At 34.8% G+C, this 19059-nt stretch overlaps 1 protein-coding gene across 1 annotated transcript; it reads left to right on the top strand.

Annotated features, from left to right (window-relative positions):
- Positions 1-1023: 1023 nt before the first annotated feature.
- LOC119665666 (piggyBac transposable element-derived protein 3-like) lies at positions 1024-2544 on the top strand. The gene is made up of 3 exons (XM_038074894.1): positions 1024-1423; positions 1487-2112; positions 2299-2544. The coding sequence occupies exons 1-3, from the start codon at positions 1024-1026 to the stop codon at positions 2542-2544; spliced, it is 1272 nt and encodes a 423-aa protein (XP_037930822.1).
- Positions 2545-19059: the final 16515 nt, after the last annotated feature.

The following is a 19059-nucleotide window of genomic DNA, read 5'->3' as shown; positions in this document are numbered from 1 at the left end:
TTTAAAGGTGTGCAGTCCATAGAATTGAAAATGTTATTAGGTTCCATACAAAGTAAGTTTAAATAAACCGTGCAGGTTGGTCACCCATGAGCGCCCCCATGGGAAGGACAAATTGAAACCGTAGGTTTGCCAGACCTGGTACGGAGTTCGCTATTAAGCTTGACTCTACCCTGTCAAGCAAGTTCACCAGCATAGCTGTTCCACTGTGAGTTTAGGGGGTTTGTTTGGGGCAATAGGTATGTTCATATTCCAGTCTATCAAGACCTAGCCTTGGGAGCCTAGAATATGTACAGACCCTGCCCTAGGGAGTTTTCCTTCTCCCCCGCCCGACTATCGGCGACCCACAAACAGCAGAGACATGACCGTACTGAAGGCGAGTCATTGGTCTGATAGATAGCCGCACTTTCCTATAGGACTGACCAATTAGCAAGTGTCCATTAAAGTCCACTAGCTAGCCTCAACGACTGATCAGGAATCGTAGATACCTACTTTCAACCTGTGCGTTGGCGGCAGTTCTTAGTTTGTGTGCTGAATCATGTCACATGAAAAATCATCATGTCATGACTTCCATATGACATGCTTCAGTCCACAATAAGCCCCTACACCACGACAAGGTGACTACCTAGCAAGGTGACTACCGGTATAGTTTCTAATATATAGAAACTATACAGTAGTAAAAACTACATTAACCCATTTTCCGCCGGGCGGTAAGAATTCTTATGTTACCAGTACTTTAACTGACAATACTTAAATGTCGAACTGACATATAATAACTTTTAGTGCATAATTATATTATTTAGAATTTCTATTTACATATTTAATAATTTAGAAATTAATTTATTAATTGAATATATATATTTTTTTTTAAACCAATACAAATTCTTATGAATTTATCAAATTCCTTTTATTAAGCTTTTTAAACATAAAGTTAAAACTTTAAATTTTTCATATATGTATAGTTCTTGGTAATATATGTAAATATAAAGTCGCTACACCTATATAAATACTTTTTATGCTTAAGCAATGATGGGTTTGGTGTTCGAACTTATGCGAATGGAAAATGTTCACACATTTTTGGAACAAAGTGACGACGATGAAGAAAGCGAATTAAATTTAAATTCCATTGAAAATATTGTTTATATACCACCACCAGCAGTTGATAATCAAAACGATGAAGAACAAATTGATGACAATATTATTACTGGCGTCGATTTGGATGCGTTGTGCGAAATCGCTGGTGAAGTCGAAGTAGAATACACGTCACTAAATGACTTCGCTGCTCCACTGTTAGATACTGCAACGAAACAGACTATCTCAAGCTTTCAAAAGCCAAAGTGGAAAAAAACTAAGATCACAAAGTTTAGAAATCATCACAATGCAACTGCTTTATTTGAAAAACAAAATGAGCTTATTGCTAAACTCAGTAAGTTTTTGTGAATTTTTTATGTCTCGGTTGTTATTTTTAAGATTATCTTCATTTTTGTAGGTGGCAAAAATGTGGTGGAATATGTGGAACTTTTTTTGGACGACGAAGTTATTAATTATATAGTTGAACAAACAAACATATACGCACATCAAAATAATGTTGGCTCAGATGTCTGCAACAAAACCAATATAGTACGGTTTATTGGTTTTCTGTTACTAACAGGGTATCATACTGTTCCTCAAGTAGAATTATATTGGAGCAACAAAAGTGACTTAGGTGTTCCAATTGTTCAACAAGCATTTTCACGAGCTCAATTTCGAACTATTAAAAAGTATATACATTTAGCCAATAATGAAACACTGAATTCGATGGACCGTTTTGCAGAAGTCATACCACTTATCAATCTGATGAATAAGAAATTTATGCAGTTTGGTATTTTTGAGGAGCATATTTCAATTGATGAGCAAATGGTGCCTTATTTTGGAAGACATTCTTGTAAAATGTTTGTTCGGTCTAAGCCAATTCGTTTCGGGTTTAAAATATGGGCATTAGCATCAAGTGATGGTTATATATTTAACACTATTCCATATGCAGGAGCCTCACAACCCTACGATAAGAAGTTGGGTTTGGGTGCACATGTTGTGCTCGAATTACTTAAAAATGTTGAGAACCCACAACATCATTTAGTATTTTTTGACAATTTTTTAGTTCACATTACTTATTTTGTATTCCGAATAAAAAGAAATTTTTAGCCACGGGAACAGCACGTCGCAATAGATTACCAAATCTCAAGATAAAAAGTGAAATGAAAAAGGATATATTTTCACTACATAACTTATAATTTTATATTTATAATAATTGTGAATTCTTAGGTGAATTTGACTACAGTTACTACAGTTGTTACTTGGCAGGGCAATGCAACTGTTACAGTTGTTACAAATTTTGAATTAATAAACCCATTAGGAAAAACTCGACGTTACAATCGAAAAGAACACAAATTTGTTCATATCAATCAACCCATCGTTATAAAAAATTACAATTCATACATGGGTGGAGTCGATATGGCTGATAATGGGATATCCAGCTATCGGATCAATGCAAGGGGTAAAAACACTTAATAATTAGAAATCCAGATGCGAAACTAAGACGTTGTGCTGAGTGTCATACCCATACGCCATATAAGTGCATGAAATGTGACGTACATATTCACCCTAAGTGTTTTTCAAAATATAAAGCTCATAATTACAAATAAAAATAATTTTTTAATTAAACCTTAATTATTTTCTTTAAAGGCAAAAGATTCGATTCTACCTTTATTTAACAAAGATTGACAGGGTTTTTTCAAACTAATTTATTTGCTAAAAACTGTTAGTGTATGACTACGCTATCCGCCGTTGGTAAGAATTCTCACCAGTCATTTTCTGGGAAACGGAAAGCTCTACGACCTTAAAAGTTTGAAAAAACAATATTTAGTTTCTAAATAGATTACACAAAAAAATCACTTAAATATCTCAACAATTTCTTGTAGCGGCGGAAAATGGGTTAACAACATGTTAATACCTTCAATCAGAATATTAAAAGCACTATTTTCAATAAAAAAATCTATACATTTTTGTATTTCACTTGTTTGCGGCATTGTTATACTTTTATTTTTCTTTGCTCAATGTGATACGGCTGCAAAAACAGCTGATTCATTTTGATGATGCAATTCTGCAATAGAGGTGTTCTCGCAGTGTTGCAGTTTTTGTATAGCATTCTTGCATTTCGTGCTCCTTGCAATGAGTTTGCAAGAGAGAGGGAATACCCCTAGAGTATCATTAAACCAAATTGAAAAATGTTGCAAAGCGTATAGTTATAAAAAAAAGTTATAAAATTACGCGTCGAATATTTAGTGAATTTAGTAAAATAAACATTTTGTAAACTTTATTTAATAATGTACATTGTGACAATAATAATAGTGCCCATTATGGGTTGTCTATCAATGATAGAACGGTAGACAAATTTCTATTGCTAATACTATGTTTCCACTACGTACTTAGTAAGCCATATAGTAACATTGAGCTTTTGGTCGTTTACATTATCACAAGTTATTTAAGGAATGGGAAAAAGCTTTTATGTGTCAAAAAGTTCTAGTTTTAGAGCTTTTGTTTGTTTACATTTTAATTGTAAGCAGATGACTAAAACTACAAAGGGTGGTATTCGAGACGGTTCTGTTTGCTCTGGTCGATTTTAGGCAAGTATTATATTAATTTTATGTATAAAATAAACAAAGTTATTATAAATAAACATGTAAACATGCATACATGGTTACAGATACCATTTCCTTTACATCGGTTGCGGTTATCCTGGACGAATTAATGACTCCTATATTTCGCAGAGTAGGTAAGGGTATAGATAACAAAATAAAAAACACAACCTACATTATACGAACGTGTTGTGCTCTGCATAACTTTCTAAATGAAAAAAATGATGCATTGAACAAAGACTGGATGCGCGGTCTAGACCACAGCAGATTTTTGAACGACAACAACCAGAAGAAGTCTCAACACTAAATGACCACGACCCAAATAGTAAAGAAATAAGATGATGCTTGACTCATATTTTTAGTAAATTTTATTTAATCAATAATAATAAGATAATAAGATTTTTCTCCCACAGTTCAACTAGCCACTTTCTTAAGAAAGCACCTAACATTCACTCCAATGAAATTTAACCCATTGTTCTAAGTGAAGTTCGTGATAAAAGGTTTACTTATTTTATTTTATTTGTATATGTACCTCGTGATCAAAAAAGTTGACAGTTGAGCCTGCCCCCTGTGGTTTTAATCAACTCAGCCTCTTCTTTAGGGCACCATTATGTGAGCATGACTCCAGCACTGCCTGCATCTCCAAACTTGCTGAAGTTAGTGATCCTCCATTTCAAAGTGTCTTTAACACAGCTGCTTTGCTTCTGCAGCCAGCTGAGAACACTATTCTCGCTTATGGTAGAGTCATAGGCAATGATAAATATTATCCTCTCGTTGCACAACTCTGTTAGTGTATCAGCCGTTCGCTTAGTATCTGGCCGAAGGTCAGACTGTCGGAGCTTCAGGGTAACCACCCTTATGAGTATTTGCTATTTGTTCAACCGATTTATTGGCTTTTGCAGCCTTTTAGCTTTTTCTTCTTTGCTTCTTTTTTCCTTTTTCTTATTCAGACGGATATGCTTGGCTAAATCGAGATGAGTCCGTATTTATATGACCGTACTTATCATTTCACAGTTGACCTGGTAGATAGTTGCACTTCCCAAAAGCTGAGCAACTTAGTAGGACTTGACCATAAATGCGTAAATACCCGCCTAACTCCCTGGTGTTTACACTTAGCCTGCTAGCAAAGAGCTCAACTTATCAGGAATCGTAGCTAGCTACTTTAACCTGTGCGTCCCTACGTTTTACCATAAATCGTAGATACTCTACTCTGACCTGTGAATTTTTTCTTTTAGTCGTCTTTTACGAAAAGCAGAGACCTACTGAGGTGGTATTTTCATCCTGCCAACACACCGGGATCACGTTTAATTAGATAACCTTCTAAATTAAACGTTCATACACGTACACTAAAATCCATGACCACAGAACAAGTAGAGTTGCCTTGTTTGTTGTGGTATCTGCCGTTCGTGACCTTGATGTGGTCGCCTTCGTTTTTGTAGGTTAGCGGAACGTAATCAAGGAACCGAAAAAAATTCACAAAATTATATAAGTTAACACACCCTATGTGTATAAGTACTATTACTTATAATTAACTCATACTTAATTACTTATAACATTATTTTATCTGCTTAACAGATTAAACAAAATTTGATTATTAGAATCGGGTGGCACCATGTTGAGTGCAACCCAGTAATTTTTATAGCATGGAATGCATACGCTAAAATGGTAAGGTAGTTTTTTAAGAATAAAAAAATAAAGAAAAAACACTGTGATTTCTCACATAAAAACGAAAACACGTATTTCACTTAACTTATATATGTTTATGTTATATTTAGATTAATTTATGCACATTTAATTATGTAATTATCCTACATAAATGATCACACGCGTACACCAACGGTGTCTAACTGTCAGAAAGGTATCCAACACCACCACACATATAGACGCTACAGTAAGGCACTCACCCGAACAGCACCAAAGTTATCTGAAAAATATGAAGTTTGTTAAAAAATAAGTTTGTGGTGACAAATAACAAAGTAGGCGAAATTTATCAGATTTTTGAGATTTGAAAATATTTTATTTAAAAATATTTATAATATAATAGTAACTTCCGTCTGGAAAACTTAACGTTAAATTACAACTTATTCACAAAAATATGGTTCTCGCCAATAAATATTGGTTCTCGCCCGTGCGACTAGTGGAGTAACATTAGCATGACTTTCTCAGCATTACATTCCTAGATTAGGTTCTATACATAAGAAAGAACAAATCATGTAACAAATAATGCCTCTACGAATAGAATATTTTTGAAATTTAACAATTAAAAATAAAAAATATAATTAATTAATTAATTCAATTATTCTACAGCTGGTTTATGATTTCGTTCTAATATATAAATACAGCAAGTAAAATTGTTAATAAAAACTTTCATAGCAAAAGTAACAAAACTCCAGCAAAAATATGCGAACATAAAAAGTCAAGTACGGCTTTGGATCAGTTGGTTAAGGTGCGCTGATTCTGAGCTTCATATTTGGCAGGACCCGAGTTCAATTCCTGGTACTTGCAGTCTCAAAAATAATTATTTACGAATAATTAAATATAAGAATTATTTCCAAGACCACTGATGAAGGGTATTTGGCAATACTTTAAACAGCTGTATGGTCAGCCAAAAATTCAATTAATTAAAATAATTTAAAAAATAAATTTTTGTTGTTGTTTCACTTCTGTTCGAAAACCTCTTTATAAAAATATTTATTAAAATTAGTTTTTGTTTAGAGACTGGTTAGAAGAAAAACAATAAAAGTTTTGTGTAGTAATAAATAATGTTTTTTTAAATAATAAAAAACTATCTTGTTATTGCAAGCACAACATTGATGACCCAGACACAAAAAAGGAGTTGTCAGTTTTTATCAAGCCCGACTAAACAAGCAAGATGACTAACCGTGAGGAAGAAGAATTTTTTCCGGCAGAAGGAGAAAGCCGCACTGACAAGGAGGTATACCGGGTGTCAATAAAGTCGATAATGTTTTCAAGAGAGCACCCGGACCATTTTTTTCTGCAAATGGAGGCGCAGTTCAGGAATGCGGGAATAACGAGAGATGATACAAAGTTCGACCATGTAGTAGCAGGTTTAGAGCTGAAATATCTGGAGTGCATAGCTGATGTGATTAGGGATCCACCGAAGGTGTTGAAATATGAGACGTTGAAGAAACGGTTAATAAATGAATTCACAGAATCGTAGCACAAAAGGCTGCGTAAATTGTTGACAGAATTGGAGCTAGGCGACATGAATCCAACGCAATTGCTGAAGAAAATGAAGGAAATGGCTGGCAGTTCAATGGGTGATGACGTACTGAAGTCATTGTGGTTATAGCGACTGCCAGTGAGAGTTAGAACAATCGTAGCTGCAGTCGAAGGTGATTCTGCACAGTGGACCAAGGTGGCTGATAAGGTATTTGAGGTACAGGAAACAGAAACGGTTTGTGTAGTGCAAAGAAATGAACCGAATGAGATGAAGAAAGAAATTGACGAGTTAAAAGCCATGGTAAATAATTTGATCATTCAGTTGGGCAAAAGAGGAAGAAGCAATGACAGGAAAAGGGCGATCATCACGTGCTAAAAGAGATAATATCTGTTTTTATCATCGGTGGTTCAAGGAGAGGTCCACAAAATGTGTTCAGCCGTGTAAACAAATTTATTATATTTTTTTTTATCCTGGATTAGTACAGGATTTTGAAGACTCAGATTTTTCTTCGATATTATTTCGTTTCTTTTTTTTAAAATAAGGCAGGAAGAAATATGCCCTTGTATAGGCATCCGAAAATGCCGAGACTACTGTTATGGTTGTACGGGATGTTATCTTATGTTATTATTATGTTATGTTATGTACGCATATCCGTGCTGTAATATCATCAATTGATGTCTGAGTCCTGAAAGGATTCAATGATCGCCTATCGACCAGCGTAAGGAAACGACCTATCAGTATAGAGGAAAGTATTGCTAAGCTCTTCAGTCGCTTATTGTTCTTTCAGCATCTAAATGCCGCATAGAACACGATTCAAAAAAAAGACATAACCTTGTATTAAGTTAAATTGAATCTGTCTTTATTGTAAAAATTATGGGTATTTATACTTATTCTAGCTTATTTACTAAACAATTATTATTTACTTCTATTTAATTTAAGTAACCAATCAATGCACTGGTTACTCCCATAAATTATATTATTTTTACAATTACATATATTTTACAAATAAATACTCTTCTAACGTATTACAATTATACGTCATGTACTATTTTCTAAAAGTCCTCTACATGGTAGGCACCTTGACGTTTTGTAGGGGCTTAGCTACAACTCGGACTATAAATACGAATATTCGCAATCACCTGGCATTTGTCATATGACTGTGAATTTTTATCGTTTCTAGAACGAGGTGTACAACCAAGATCTATTTTAGGTAGTTTTGTGTTGTCATGTAGTATATGTTTTCACGTAGTTGTGTTTGTGTTATTTTATGTAGTAGTAGTAGTAGTAATTTCATGTGTAAAAGTAGTAGTAACTTTATGTAGACTAACTGACGTGGTCCGAATGGCTACTATAACATCTTAGCGTCTCGGGGAGCAGATGAGTCTGTGCATTTTGGTGCTACTCATTAAGTTCGTCAGTCAATCGATCGGCCTTTAATGGAAGTTTAGTTGTTTGTAGGATCGATGACCCCAAAGCAGTTAGGTCATGTCTCTGCTGGTTTTGTGGTCGCCAGCAACTAGGCGGGGTGAAGGAAAACACCCTGGGTTTGATTGAAGATATGAAACAATCTATAGTTTTTGTCCCTAGTCTAAAATTTTTATATAAGGATGTATGGTGTAGTATGTGTGAATGTATGAATGAGACCCGAACAACCCCAAAATCTACGGTAGAACAGCTATGCCTGTAGGAACTTGGTCACGGGGCTAGTGATGACCTCAATAGCGAACTGCGGATACCAGGCGACCTCCGCTTTCAATTTGCCTTCTGTCGGTAAAGGGGCTCTGCCGATGGCGACTTTATACTTCCCTAATACTCGTGGGATATCATATGGATACATCTAATAAACAAACTAAAGGGGATGATGCTACCCTTATCGCTACTACTGCTGTCGGGCAGGGAATTAACAACGACCAGTCGACTGTTGTGTCACAGGTCAGTGAACCTTTTGTAGATGGTGCTGTTGGGCACATCTGCAAAAATATACACGCTGTGGAAAATGTTGTTTTTCCACAGTATACTGATGCTAGCAGCACAGAAACTGAAGAGTCTGATGCTGCCTCTATTGACATTGATGGAGTCAGTCTCTGTTCTGAACAGTCAGGTGCTACTGTTGTCAATGTTTGTAAGAAAGGGATCAGTTTACATGACCAGAAGGGTTTTGTAAAACTGAACTCAATGCAGAAGAGGAGATTAAAGGCTTACATGAGCCAGGGACACTCTAGGGATTTGGCCCTAGACATGGTGTCTAAACTTTCAACTCGTGCGCCAGCTAAAAGGGCTTTATCTGACGACATGGTCATGCCAGCTAGTAAGAAACCAAAGCAGAACACCTCGATTCAGGGATCGAGTAAACCCTCTTTCAGCCAAGTAGCCAGTCACGCCAAGGGGATCAAATTAGGATTTGTTCCTTTTGATTTGGCTAAGTGCCCCCTAAACAGGGAACAGATTGCACAGCTACAGGAGGCCATAATTGAGACTGCCATAGAGTTGGCGTCAGACGAGGTTAAACCAGAATTTGAAGGTTGTTTCCTTCGCACGGGATGGCTCATGGTGGTGTGCACAAATAACCAAACGGCTGAATGGGTCCGTAAAAATGCGGCAGCTATTGCAACAAAAGCTAAACTGGGCGCCAAAATGGTTGAAGAGTTGAACTTCCCAAAAACACACCTGGTGCGAGGATACTTTTCACACAGTTGCGATTTTGAAAACACCAAGGTTCTTGCCACAATTGAGGCCCAGAACAGGAAAGTATTACAGCGGACCGCAGAAGATTCACCGCTCCACATCGTCTTTGCTGTCGACGATGCATTTTGGAACTCACTGGTCCAGAGTCGAGGTAGAATAGCATATCGCTTCAGCCATGTCAAGCTACTGTTTAAAGTTAACAGTATGACAAAGGAGCGGCAGCCAGAACAACGGCCTGTGGAACAAAAGGTTCCAAACAAAATCCAGATCACAAGGACGGAGAGACAGAAAGTCGAGCACGTGGTACCAGTCACAAGCTTGGTAAGTTATTGCAAATCTAACAATTTACAATTTATAATTGGTTGCGACGCCATACCTTATGGGGTAGTACTAACATAAATAGAAGAGAGCAAATGCTTTTAGAATACTTTAGTAGTAATAACATCAGCATATTGAACAATCGTTCTGAACCCACTTTTATTAATGCCAAGAGAAGAGAGGTTCTTGACCTTACTCTTTCTAGTCAATTTATCTCCAATTATGTTGTTAATTGGAGGGTCTCAAAGGAGGTTTCTTTATCTGATCACCAACATATTCTTTTTGAACTGCCGGGCCAGATTTTACATAAAAATTAGCCAGCTGCACGTAAGTGTATCAACAGGGAAATCTTTAGACTATCCTTAGCTAGTAAGGAGGATCAATTACTGAATTCAATCAATCATATTAATGAACTTGAATTAGCAGCAGATCAAATAAACTCTGTTATGAAGATGCATGTAAGGTTGAACCACGTACATCCAGACAGGATGTGCCATGGTGGAACAACAGCCTCGAAGAAATGCGCAGGAAGGTTAGGAAACTTTTTAATTTAGCGAAACGATGTGGGTAGACTATAAAACATCCTTGAGGCTTTGGTGTCAGCATCAAATTAAATGTTAATGAAATAACACTTAAGAAAATGAGTTGACAGCACTTAAACTGTAACTCCTGATTGAAAAGCTGAGTTTCGAGCACTTGAACTGAAACTCTAAAATTTTGAATTAAAGAGATCGAATATTGATTTCAATTTGATTTTTATTAAATTAAATTTTGCCTTAAATACTAAATTATTACAAATTATTACAATAACAATATCTAAATTTTATTCTTTTCCTTTACCGTTTTCTTGCCCAAAGTGCAAGCTCAGCATATATTATGCAACCAAATTCTTTGTTGTGTCTAGCAACCAAGAATTAATGCCAATGCACTGGCCTTGATATATGTTACATATTCAAAGTTCAGTGCCACTGCACTTAACAAAAAATATAATGCAAATATTCAAGTTCAGTGCCACTGCATTTTACCAAATTAAATAATGCAAAGGAAAGCCAAAGTTTGGATATTGCTAACATCAGCATATATGTTCAAATTTTACAATAATTGTTTTACATATAGATAAATATATTTATACTAATTAAATGTGTAAATCTTGATATTGTACAATAATAATAATAATACAATTTTACAACAATAATAATTAAATGTGTAAACAAATGAGATTAGAAAATCTAAACGGAAATCATGGAAAACTTTCTGTGACAGTGTTGACAACACTCCGCAAATTGCTCGCCTTCATAAAGTGGTGAGAAAGTCTCTTTCAAATGACATTGGTCTATTGAAAAAGAGTGATGGTCTCTACACAGCAAATGGCAGGGAAACTTTACAACATTTACTACATGTGCACTTTCGAGGATCGATCTTATGTGATGCATCCATACATAGGCGCACGTCAAGTTATGAACAACCAGACAATCGATTAAGGTCGGTATCTGGTACCATTTTTGACATTAATAAAATCAGATGGGCAGTTAATTCTTTCAGTCCCTTCAAATCACCAGGAAGTGATGGTATCTTCCCGGCACTTATACAAAATGGCATAGACGTTCTTATCAATCCTCTAAAGGTGCTTTTTAGGGTAAGCCTATGCTGAAACATATACCTGAAACTTGGAGAGAAGTAAAAGTGGTATTTACACCAAAAAATGGTAATAGACCAAGTGATGACGCTTAATCGTATAGACCGATTAGTCTCTCATCCTTCCTCCTAAAAACTATGGAAAGACTCATAGATATCTATATTCGTACAGAATTGTCTAAAAGTCAACCTCTTCACAAAACTCAATTCGCTTATTCCAAAGGAAAATCTACCGAATTGGCCTTACATAACTTGGTCAGAAAAATTGAAAAGGCCCACAAAAACAAAGAAATTGCGCTTTGTGCATTTCTGGATATTGAAGGAGCGTTCGACAATAAGAGTTATGGCTTGATCTCGAATGCCTTAACTAACAGAAATGTTGATTTTAATGTTATTTCCTGGATTGAGGCGATGCTTCAAAACAGAAAAATTACATCAACCTTAGGTAGAACATCTGTAGCTGTTGAGGCCGCAAAAGGTTGCCCACAGGGTGGAGTACTGTCTCCTTTGCTCTGGACAGTGGTTGTTGATGAACTTTTAATCTTATTGGAGAATATTGGTTGTGACGCCATTGGGTATGCAGACGATCTAGTCATAATAATATCTGGAAAGCATGGTAGCAGTCTATCAGAGATCTTTTTAAGACACCTTCGACGTATTTTAGCGTGGTGCGAAGGTGAGGGTCTCTCCATAAATCCGGTTAAAACTGTTGTTGTGCCTTTCACACTCAAACGTATACTAGACATAGGTCCCGTACGTTGTCCTAGATGGTCCTAGATGGAGTTCGCACTTAAATAAACTATATAACAAAGCATTAAGGGCTTTATGGACAACACGGTCCTGTATAGGTAAAACTTGGGGCCTAAACCCAAAGATTATATTTTGGATATATCAGGCAGTAGTACGTCCTATCATGACATATGGTTGCCTGGTTTGGTGGCAAAAGGTCACACAGGCTGGATCTATTGCTGTTTGCATGAAGCTCCAGAGATTAGCGTGTCTCTTAATGACTGGTGCTATGAGGACAAGTCCAACTGCAGCACTTGAGGCTATACTTGGATTGACACCTCTGTACATACACATTCAATCTACGGCTGCGCTTAGTGCGCTTCGACTAAAACAAGGGTTGTCTTGACTATGGTCATACAACAATATTAAAAACATTTGGAGTACATAAAATTTCTCAATGCGATGGAGACTATACAACAGAACTCCATCGTTTTGGCAAAAAATTTGAGGTACACCCACCATCACGTTCAACGTGGGAGAATGGAGGCAAACAGGTTAACCCAAAAAGTTTGATTTGGTACACAGATGGATCAAAGATGGATGAAGGCACTGGCGCTGGTGTATATGGATCCAACACCAGCATTTCGGAGGCAATGGGCACATGGCCGAGTGTCTTCCAAACTGAAATCCACGCAATCAACTAATGCGTAAGATCCAATTTAATCAAAAAATCTCGAAAAATCTGGCTCGAAAATTGTTATTTACTCTGACAGCCAGGCTGCTCTTAAAGCTCTTTCTTCTTGGATTTTCTAATCAAAACAGGTCCTTAAGTGTTACGAGCTTCTGCTATCACTTGTAGTTCGGAATAAAGTAAGCCTTTACTGGGTTCCGGGCCACAGAGGAGTTTTGGGAAATGAAAAAGCTGATGAACTAGCCAGAACTGCGTCAAAAACTGCTTTTATAGGCCCTCAACCATTTTGTGGAATAAACTGGGCCAGTACAAAACAGATTATCAAGGAAATGGGAAATTATATGCGGCTGGAGTACTGGGTAAACTTTCCAGGACTCAGAAAAAGCAAAGCACTGATAACACCGTACTCCTACAAAGAAATTCTTAAATTCTCAAAATGTAATTTAAGGTTGATAACGGGTTTCATTATGGTCTGAAATATCACCTTCATAAACTACAATTATCTGCTAACTCGGAATGCAGATTATGCCTCGAAGATGAGGAAATGACCATGCACATTCTTTGTGACTGTCCAGCTTTAATAACGCCCAGAAGAAACCTGTTTCATAAAGAATTTCTGTCACCAGAACAGATTAAGAACTCTTCTCTAGATTTAGTTCTAGACTTTATTCACAAAGCTTTAAGGGCTTTGTTTAATCAATAGTGAAACTGGTACAATAGGTCTCTTCTGGCCGCAGTACCAGCTGTTGGGCAATTTTCACGTCTACTCTTTTAATAATTAATTTTCTAAAAGTTAAATGTAACTTCTGAAATTTAGGTTGGAATAGTGCAACGACCACACATGCTTATCATGTCTTATGTTATTTTCGAAATTTTGACTTTAAATTTTATTACGTGTTTTGCACATATAAGCACAACAAAATTTTTATTTTGTCCAGAGTTGCAATCGAAAGTAGTACAAATTTTATTTGTTCTTTTGCGACATGCTTACAAAAGAAAAGGCCCATTGTAGAATTTTTAATAAAAATATATTAATACAATTTCATTAATGCAGTAACCTTTTTTTTTTATTTAAAATAATAAAAAAACTAACGAAGAGCTGCTTGTGATGTATTTTGTTTGTTGATAAACAAAAATGAAAACAGTGACTGTTTAGTTGTTGAATGTTTATTAAACCTATGTGTTGGGTAACAATACACTTTCAGTGACATAAAATAAATAATTACCATAAATAATGAAACTTTTGTATCATTAGCAATACTGTTGCACAAATGCAAATTAATACAATAAAAAAGGCCAGTCTTGATCAAAATTCGCATTAAGAAACTTCTTGTCTGTTTCCTTGATCTCTTTTTCGCTGCTAGTTGTTTTTCTATAAAGAAAAACTCTTCTCGGCACATTTTTGGCGCCCAATGTGGGGATCGATATATATTTGACAAAGTGCGTATTTTGAAGTGATATAATTTTATAAAAAACTTTGAACTAAATATATGTGTTGTATATTTAATAATAAAAATTCGAACATTCTCATTTTCGGGCCGTGTTCGCCGTTTTGTTACTTTGGTGCTGCCGTTCGTTCTACGGTTCTTTGTAGTTAATCTGTCGCTGCAGGCTGCATTTGATTTGACATCATATGCTGTTGCTGCTACTGCGATCATCTTTAATTTTCAGTGCTGTCGCTGCATGCAGAATTTACGTCGATTTTTATTGCTGTTGCTGTTTATCACTTACCTATCAATTTGTTGCTGTAATTGGTGCATTTATCTTCTGCATTATATTTTTACATCATAATGGCAGAAGAACTTAAACACAAAGAGCCAACACTAAAAAAAGCATCACATGCATTAAAAATTATATCGAATCCGCAAGGAATGAAGGAAATGAAGAGGATAATTGTTGATCATATTTAGAGGAGCTTTACATTAATGCAAAGGTGACCATTTAGTTGCAGCTGGGAGACGAGTTCCACAACACGTCAATATCAGATGGTAACATAACTATACACCAATTAACACCGAAATTACCAGCGCTACAACTACCTTCATTTAATGGAAAATATTCCGAATTCAAATTTTTTATAACGTCGTTTTCGCAAATTATTGATCGGAAATCAATCTTATCTAATCTGGAAAAATTTAATTATTTGCTGACTTGTCTGCATGGCCAAGCGTTAGAAACTGTTAACGCTTTTCAAGTCACAAATGAAAATTACTCAAAGACATTAAATAGATTGAAGGATAGGTACGACAATCCAACACTCATTTTCATGGAAAACATATCAGCACTTTTTGATCTTCCTGGTACTTCCAAACCGGAACGTGTTAAGCTGCGAAGTGTAATCGATACTGCGTCAACGATTTATAGTTTACTTCTGTCAATGGGTTTTAAGGCTCTAAAAATCGATTTTAAGATCGCGTAAACGCCCTAAATTGAATTTTGCTTAAAAGCACTTTTAGCTTACTAAAAGTAGTTTAAAATTACTTTTAGTAAGAAATATCACTTTTAAGCATTGCGCAAACACCTTAAAAGCAGTTTAAGGTTTGAATTGCAGTTGTTAACAGTAAATAGGTACAAATAATTTCAATTTCGTTACAAATAACAATAACCAAATAACTAAAAATATAAAGAAAAAATGGGAAATAAAAAGAAAAAATTTGCAGAAAAACAAATAATTAGACGGCATTGTTGGAGATCAAAAAATATAGAAAGGACACAATTTATGAAATTGTTCGTCAAGAAATGGAAATCGGTGGCTGGTACAGAAGTGTACAGCAAATAAAACAAAAGTGGCAGGTATTAAGAAGACAATACTCTGAAATTAAAAAAAAATAGTAATTGTAGTAGTAACAGTTGCATGGAATACCATCCATTGATGTGCGAAATACTTGACACAAGATTATCATCAGTTCTTGAAAATAACGGGTGCGATATTGAACAAGTAAATATCTTGTTACCGAACTTTAAATTTTTTTAATTGCAGGCGAATCGAATGAAGAATATTTGAATGACAACGCAGATGAGCAGAATGCAGACTTTAAATGTAATTCTATAAGCACACTTGATTTTCTTCGACGTCCGCATTTTTGAAAGCTCAAGATTTTAGTGCAGAAAATGTAAATAATGCAGATGAAACGAATTCGGAGTTAGGAATCAGTTTCACTAATAAATTTCTTGCCTTCGACGTCCACTACATCGCCAATTCGAGCAAAGGCGTTGTCCAGCTTTCATGAAAGTTGGTCTCGCGAATGGAAAAGTATGATTAGCCAGCAGGAAAAATTTTTTAGTGAGGAAGCTGTAAAACAGCATGAATGGGAAACCAAAATATTGGAAGAGCAGCGTACGCATAATGAAAATTTGATGCGCAGTAGCAATAAGACAATTGAAAGTGCAATCAAAAGCATAATTGTATCCCAGAATCTAAATTAATTAAATTGTTTATTTTTTATTCTCTATTTGAAAATTTAACTTTACCGTAATGGTCACTTTATATTTATGTAGAAATGGAAATTTTCTCGCCAAGTACGCCCATATATGATCTTGCATAAGATGTCCGGAAGACGAATTTTGTTGATTGTACATATGTTCAGGTTTCGCCGTGGATTCTTTCTACATCCCATGAGAAATTATAACATTGTTTAGATATCTCCACAAAATTGTGATGAATTCCACACGCTATTATCATATGCGGCATATTGATTATTATCTCGATTATTTGAAATGAGTTTAATATCACTTTTTATGTGTTTCACTTAGAAAACACCGAAAGTTACGGAGTAATTTTTTTTTTTGGCGTGCTAAGTAAGTTCACTCTTTATTACATTTATTCATATTTATTCATCAATATTTATGGCTTCGGTTGTTTTTCTTGTAGGTTGCGCCTTTCCTTAAGGCTAACAAATTTCACCTCAAAGCCGATTCCACTAATCGCTATCGCTAAGATTTAGCGACATTTTAGCGACTACATTTTCTGCTAACTCATTACGCTTAATTTCTTTTCGCTAATTTTCTTACTTTCAAAAACAACTGATTGCTCCGAATAAAACGCTAAATCTCCAAATTTCGTATTCTGCTAAGTTGGCAATCGCCAAGTATCTCTAAAATCGACTAAAAATGTTCTTAATTTGATTTTATTGTCGCTAAAAGTAAAAATATTATTTTTTATACAAATTGACCAATTATTTTTGTTAGTTATTAATACATATTTTATTTTTCTGACTTGAAATTGTAGCGAAAATGAATTGAATTGCAAGTCAAACAGTGGACTAAATATATGATTATAATACATTGCTTTCGATGTTATTTAAATATCAGATTTCAATATTATTTAAATTTCAGACGCGCATCAGATATGGTGATTGAGTTTGTAGAATTTCGCAAACATTTTCTTTTGCAGCGTAAAATATTCCATGAAAATATTCAGAAAAAAATCACATTTCTTATTAAGTACTCCATTATCTAATTAAGCAACAAACTAATGTTATTTTAATTTAATTTTAATTTAAATTCCACAATGGTAAAACAATTTTATCGAAAAGTATCTGCTTCTAAATTTCAAATTTTAATTATAATACCAACTGATGTGTACAAATTTGTTTTTGTTATATTAACAGTAATTTCTTTCAGAGTAGCAGAAAAATACTCGCAACTTACGTAAGAAAACGTGAAGCAACAACAATGCTCTTAAAATTTTCAGAGTTAGGTTTTACTCGCAAAAAATTTTACGTCTTCTGTTTTAGTGCGGCTAAATTCAAAAATTAATGTATTGTAAATGTTCACTGGAAATATTGCGAAATTTCAGTAACCGTTCAAATCATATGAACATTTCATTTACTAATAAATTAAAATACATGAATAACTTGATTTATTAAAATATATAAGATAAAAATGCTAACCATTACCATTCTAATATAGATATTTTCTTTTATATAAATTAATAACCAAAAACATACATAGCATTACATACATTAAAAGCATTGCATTACTCCAGCGCTACAACTACCTTCATTTAATGGAAAATATTCCGAATTCAAATTTTTTATAACGTCGTTTTCGCAAATTATTGATCGGAAATCAATCTTATCTAATCTGGAAAAATTTAATTATTTGCTGACTTGTCTGCATGGCCAAGCGTTAGAAACTGTTAACGCTTTTCAAGTCACAAATGAAAATTACTCAAAGACATTAAATAGATTGAAGGATAGGTACGACAATCCAACACTCATTTTCATGGAAAACATATCAGCACTTTTTGATCTTCCTGGTACTTCCAAACCGGAACGTGTTAAGCTGCGAAGTGTAATCGATACTGCGTCAACGATTTATAGTTTACTTCTGTCAATGGGTTTTAAGGCTCTAAAAATCGATTTTAAGATCGCGTAAACGCCCTAAATTGAATTTTGCTTAAAAGCACTTTTAGCTTACTAAAAGTAGTTTAAAATTACTTTTAGTAAGAAATATCACTTTTAAGCATTGCGCAAACACCTTAAAAGCAGTTTAAGGTTTGAATTGCAGTTGTTAACAGTAAATAGGTACAAATAATTTCAATTTCGTTACAAATAACAATAACCAAATAACTAAAAATATAAAGAAAAAATGGGAAATAAAAAGAAAATATTTGCAGAAAAACAAATAATTAGACGGCATTGTTAGAGAGCAAAAAAATATAGAAAGGATACAATTTATGAAATTGTTCGCCAAAAAATGGACATCAGTGGCTGGTACAGAACTGTACAGCAAATAAAACAAAAGTGGCAGGTATTAAAAAGACAATACTCTGAAATAAAAAAAAACATAATAATTGTAGAGGTAACAGTTGCATGGAATACCATCCATTGATGTGCGAAATACTTGACACAAGATCATCATCAGTTCTTGAAAATAACGGGGCGATAGTCTAGATATTGCACACCTAAATGGTAATTTATCATACAAGTAAATATCTTGTTACCGAACTTTAATTTTTTTAATTGCAGGCGAATGGAATGAGGAATATTTGAATGACAACGCAGATGAGAATTCAGACTTTAAATGTAATTCTATAAGCACACTTGATTTACCTTCGACGTCCGCATTTTTGAACGCTCAAGATTTTAGTGCAGAAAATGTAAATAATGCAGATGAATCGAATTCGGAGTTAGGAATCAGTT

Source organism: Teleopsis dalmanni, chromosome 1 (genome assembly GCF_002237135.1).
Source record: "Teleopsis dalmanni isolate 2A chromosome 1, ASM223713v2, whole genome shotgun sequence".
NCBI lineage: Eukaryota > Metazoa > Arthropoda > Insecta > Diptera > Diopsidae > Teleopsis > Teleopsis dalmanni.
The sequence above is the reverse complement of the archived record's forward strand: the minus strand, read 5'-3'. Positions and strand labels throughout refer to the sequence as shown.